This window comes from Stigmatopora nigra, chromosome 21 (assembly GCF_051989575.1).
Source record: "Stigmatopora nigra isolate UIUO_SnigA chromosome 21, RoL_Snig_1.1, whole genome shotgun sequence".
Classification (NCBI taxonomy): Eukaryota; Metazoa; Chordata; class Actinopteri; order Syngnathiformes; family Syngnathidae; genus Stigmatopora; species Stigmatopora nigra.
This window is the reverse complement of record NC_135528.1, coordinates 3,094,903-3,100,688: the sequence shown is the minus strand read 5'-3', so window position 1 is coordinate 3,100,688 and position 5,786 is coordinate 3,094,903. Positions and strand designations below refer to the sequence as shown.

The 5,786-nt window shown below is 36.8% G+C and overlaps 1 protein-coding gene across 1 annotated transcript; it reads left to right on the top strand.

The window, feature by feature from the left end:
* Positions 1-1,503: 1,503 nt before the first annotated feature.
* Positions 1,504-5,580, top strand: ccn4a (cellular communication network factor 4a). The gene is made up of 5 exons (XM_077743527.1): positions 1,504-1,767; positions 2,584-2,863; positions 3,196-3,450; positions 4,023-4,219; positions 5,067-5,580. Exons 1-5 carry the CDS (start codon positions 1,720-1,722, stop codon positions 5,364-5,366), a joined length of 1,080 nt encoding a protein of 359 aa, XP_077599653.1. The 5' UTR covers positions 1,504-1,719; the 3' UTR covers positions 5,367-5,580.
* Positions 5,581-5,786: the final 206 nt, after the last annotated feature.

Below are 5,786 nucleotides of genomic sequence, written 5' to 3'. Positions count from 1 at the left end.
TTTGCCTCTAATTCCATCCAGAAAGTGACGTCAAATTGGTCCAAAGAAAACTAAAAGGAGACGGCTGGGAGTAGGCGGGATTTCAGACTTGGATCCATGTGACATCATGCATTAATGTTGTGCATATGTGCAGCTGACAAAGCGTTTTTTGCGTGTTTTGTTTGTTTTAAATGTTTTATTAATCATTGAGGATTATTCAATGGATTATCTTTGGTCATGGAGATTTTATTATTTTGTATACTGATCAAAAAGGATTTATAACATTTTTGGTGGTACTCGTTTTCTGACTTATGATGAGCCAAAAAAAAGCCACAAATAGTTTTTTTTTTGTTTGCATAATTGAAGAGGAGGAAAATTGTGTTATTTTGGGACGGGATTTTTAAATCAAAGTTGATTCAGACTCCTCCTATTAGTGGCAGATATCAAAGAGGGGGTTCATGTGGTCTTGGTCGGAGGAGATTAAACGAGGGGGTATTAAGGTTTAGCCATTAACCCTCACCACTGGACCTTCAAATGGAAATGTGTGCAGAAGGAAAGAGTAGGATAAGAGGTGAAGGATGAAGAAAAGGACAACCCAAATTAACAGAAGTAAAGGTGGACCAGATTGAGATAGAAAAAAGATGGTGGCAGAAAGTTGACCAGGAAAAGGGTCTTTAAAACCTCCAGACTACTGAGAGACTGTGTGGCAACTTCAGTCTCAGTCTGTAGAAGGTCCACAGCTTGTGGACTTCATGTGTGTGGCTCCAGTTTTTTTACCTAGGTCTACATTGTCTTGTGTGTCTTATGTCTGCCTTGCTACTGCAATCAAGAAATTTCCTGAATACGGGATGAAATAAAGTTTTAACCTGACCTAACTAAGGTTAATGAGAGGCCAAAGCCAGAAAGAAAAGATGTTGTTGGACAAGAAGCAAGTAAAGCTAAAAGAAGAGAAGGAAAATACAAACTATGAGTAGGAAAATCATTTGAGTTGGGTGGTAGGAATGGGGATAGAAGTGAAGAACCAGAGTTTGAGAGAAGAGCAAACATAGGTGAAAGTTATGGGAGGAAAAAATGGAGAGGTAGAGTTAAAAATGCAGAAGTCAATAAAAGGACCACAGAAGGAGAAGGAGGAGGAGTCAGGGAATCGAGTTTTGGGAGGGGAACCAAAGAAGAATATGTTTAAGAGTTTGGAGGATAGGGATTGGGGTGAAGACAAGTTGTAGTTGGGAAAATAGGGACTTGGAAGGGGGATTAAAATTAACACCAGACCAAATCTCTGTCTTGTTTTGGTCAAAAGTCTCCAAAAAAATCAACCGTAATGATCCAACTTTAAAGCATAAAAAACGTATTTGTTCGACCTGTCTAAGGCAATTGAGATCCAAACCTTGAATGTTACCACACTATATACACAGTATTGAAAATGGTTGTGTCAGAGGTTGGAGAAGGAGGACGTCAGAGCTTGTTAGGAGGAGGAAAAGAAGGAGGAGGAGTTGTGCAGTGAAAATGGAGCAGCAGGAGAAAATAAGCATGTCAAAGCATGTCGACGTCATCGTGGGCTTTTTGCACTTGTCTTCTGAACACGCTCGTTCACTTAGATCGTAGATTTGTTAGTGTGGAGATGTTGCAGTCGGGTGCAGTATTTGGGGTGTTCATGTGGAACACTTAGCACTGCATGTAGGAGCATGAGGAGCAGATGAACTGCATTTTTGGAGTGGATGTATGTGAGGCTACTCACCAGGGATGAGTTGGCTTTTCTTGTGGATTCTAACTGCAGTCGGGATTCAACAGGTAATATTAGACTTGGAAAAAAATATATATATATCATTATTATTATTATTTTCAAAACAGTGTATTTTAATGCTGCAATAGCAGATTTTCTTTATTTAATCTGCTTTTGCGTCCTCATGTGGCCGCCTGAAACGCAGCATTACACATTTTCTTCTAGCAAACGTTTATATTTGAAAATAAACTGGAATGAACCCCTTGCAAGTCATGAATACAATATACTACAACTTTATGCTTTGTTCAGTGAACAAAGTATATTGAATTGAACTTCACACTGAATTATATATATATATATATATATATATATATATATATATATATATATATATATATATATATATATATATATATATATATATATATATATATATATATATATATATATATATATATATATATATATATATATATATATATATATATATATATATATATATATATATATATATATATATATATATATATATATATATATATATATATAATTCAGTGTGAAGTTCAATTCAATATACATTTATATACATTATACATATACATTTATATGTATGTATATACACACACATATATACACTTATACACACACACATATATACACATATACACACACACATACATGTATATATATGAGATAAATGAAGATTGAACATGCAGAAGCAGTATTTTACCATCTCCAACACAAAACATTTTCCTTGTTAGGCTAAATATGTTAATCTCCAATTTTAGTCATGGTTCGAACAGAAAACATTTGCCCGAAATATTTCCCACCATTTTGATGTGGCCCAGTTAAACCTTACATTTTTCCAACTTGACATCTACCAGGCCTCCTCCCAGAATTCCACTGCCATGCCGACGGTCACGTCGCCTACCACCGAGCCTTACAACCATATTCAATACTGCCGGTGGCCTTGCGAGTGTCCCGCCGAGCCCCCCGCTTGCCCGCCGGGTGTCAGCCTCCTGATGGACGGCTGTGGTTGCTGCAAGGCCTGCGCCCAGCAGGTGGGCGAGGAGTGTAACGAGGCGGACACCTGCGACCACCACAAGGGGCTTTACTGTGACTACAGCTCGGACAAGCCGAGGTACGAAAAGGGCCTGTGTGCATGTAAGTGTCATTTTGTCTTTTGGTTTGAAATAAGTCAAATTACAATGATCCTCGACTTTGAGGGGTTTTAAGGCAAAAAAATGTAAAAAAGTGGTAACATAAGAACAGTTATGAATCTGAACATATTCAAACCAAACTGCTCTTAATTGACATAGATTTTATACACCTAAAACTGAAAACTAAATCTGCAACTAAAGGAGTCTTGACCCCCCAAGAGGAGACCAGTTTTCCCCCCATTTAACTTTTGCAGAGGACTACCCTAACCTGGGTGACCAACAATATGCAAGATGTCACATTTCCGCATGTCCCCTTGCCCGCGTTGTCCTCGGTAGATATGCTTGGCACGGGTTGCGAGCACGACGGCGTCATCTACCGCAACGGTCAGAGCTTTCAGCCCAGCTGCAAGTACCAGTGCGTCTGTGTCAACGGCGCCATCGGCTGTGTACCGCTCTGCACCGAGTCCAAGCCACCCCGCGTTTGGTGTCAGAACCCACGGCGTGTCAAAGTGCGGGGACAGTGTTGTGAGGAGTGGATTTGCGATGAGCCCAAGAAGGGACGCAAAACGGCGCCAAGACATGCCGTGGAGGGTAAGACCACCACACAAGGCTATAAAAGTCTGGAATGAATTGACATTCCTTAAAAAACAAGGTTTACAACTACAGAGGCCACAAGATGGCAGCAAAACGTTTGTCAAAAGGACACTTTTAACTAATTTTTAACTATAATGTTATCGTTACTTACAAATGCTTTGCCATACATTTTTTTCAGGTTTAAAAATGCTTTGATATATAAATTATTGCTCGAATTTATGATAATTTGTCTAAATTAAAATACATCTAAAGAGAGAGAAAGATCAATCGCATGTTTGATTGCATCTTTTGATTTGTTTTTGTTTGATTTGGTGTTAGTGGCATTATTTTAATGGCGTAATAAATAGTTCCCTTGCTATTTTTGCATACATACATTTGCATACATATTTCATAACAAATTGGTATATTTTTATAATGTTTTAGACGATTGTAGAAGGATTATACCAATTCAGTGTAAAATAGGCCTCTACTTACAATAAAAAATCCAAGTTACAAAAAAACTCCTCCAGCCAATTAATTTCGTAAGTAGAGGTACTACAGCACTTGTAACATAAATGTATCTTTATTAGCTCCCCCCGCTGAGCTGAGAAGCTGGCAAAAAAACAACTGCGTGAGCCAGACTACATCATGGAGTCCCTGCTCCAAAACATGTGGCCGTGGCTTGTCCCTGCGTGTCTCCAATGCCAACCAGAGATGCGAGCCAGTCAAAGAATCGCGCCTATGCAACATCCGGCCATGCGACGTCGACATCACCAAACACATTAAGGTAGAAACAGACAAAGTCTTTCCTTTTCTTTTCTTTGCTACCTTAATTTCCTTGATTCCTAAATAGATTGGGAATCGTGTACAATATTTTTCGGATTATAATTCACACTACCCAAAAATTGTATTGTCGCATGTGAGTATAAGTTTTATAACATTATACTATTCTAAAGTAATAGTAAAATAGTGAATAATTGGGCAAAATAAGCACCTATCAATGTAACATATCAAGTTCTTGTGATAATGATAACCTAAAAAAACAATTTAACCATATTTTTTAGGTTATTATTATCAAAAGAGTTAATATGTTACATTTATATATATAGTATATATAAGTCGCAGGTGAGTATAAGTTATATAACATACTTTAAAGTAATAGTAAAATAGGGAAAAACTGGCAAAATAAGCACCTATCATTATTACATTTGTACAGTTTTTTATGAAAACAACCTAAAAATAAACAATATAACTGTTTTTTTTGTGTTATCAAAAAACATAATATGTTACATTTATATAGGAAATATATATAAATCGCACATAAGTATGAGTTATATAATATTATACTTTAAAGTAATAGCAAAATAGGGAACTGGGCAAAATAAGCACCTATCAATGTAACATATTAACAGCTTTTTGATAACAATAAACCTAAAGAAATATATATAACCAGTTGTTTAGAGTGAAAAAAAGTCTAATTTCCAGCAGAACCATGAAAAAAGTGCGACTTATAGTCCAGAAATACACCACCTTGTGTAACATGACAACCTAATAATAGCTTCTATTAATGAATGTGTTTATAAAAAGTTCAATATCAAGAAAATATGATACATTAATAACCTTTTGTGTAACAGGCTGGCAAAAAGTGCTTAAACGTGTACCGTGAAGAGCGTGCATCCAACATGAGCATCTCGGGCTGCACCAGTACTCGGCAGTACCGTCCCAAATACTGCGGCACGTGCACAGATGAGCGCTGCTGCATCCCATACAAGTCCAAGACGGTGGACGTGAACTTTGTGTGTCCCGACGGATCGTCCCTGTCCTGGAAGATGTTATGGATACAGGCCTGTTTCTGCAACCTCAGTTGCAAGAACCCCAACGACATTTTCGCCGAGCTAGAGAATTATTACGGATACTCAGAGGTCATCAACTAACCCTGTTTAAAAACATTTAATTTTAATACATATTTTGTGTGTTTATATTTGTAAGTCTTTTTTTCCTATTGGAAAAATGTGGAAATTATGACATGATGTATTGTATATTTGCACAAAGGGCTCATGAGGCCATTTAAAAAGACTTCACTAATGGGAGTTTTTTATACCCTTCATTGGACGAGGAAAGATAAAAAATAAAGAGCAAATATTTATACTGATGATGTATTTGTGAGAAGTGCTTTTTGGGGGATACTATGTCTTTTTCTTACTTGGATATGCGAAGTATTGGTAGACATTTAAAGCAGTTCATAATAATACGTTCATCAAAATTTCACTTATCTAAAAATGTATACATATTACGCCAATTAAAACCATTTTCACTTTACTCTAATTCTACTTCCACACACAAGACGTTAATCC

Coding starts and splice junctions, on each gene's coding strand:
- ccn4a (XM_077743527.1), top strand. CDS start 1,720: ATGAGTTGGCTTTTCTTGTGGATTCTAACTGCAGTCGGGATTCAACAG. Junction 1,768..2,583: donor CTGCAGTCGGGATTCAACAG/GTAATATTAGAC, acceptor GACATCTACCAG/GCCTCCTCCCAGAATTCCAC. Junction 2,864..3,195: donor CGAAAAGGGCCTGTGTGCAT/GTAAGTGTCATT, acceptor TGTCCTCGGTAG/ATATGCTTGGCACGGGTTGC.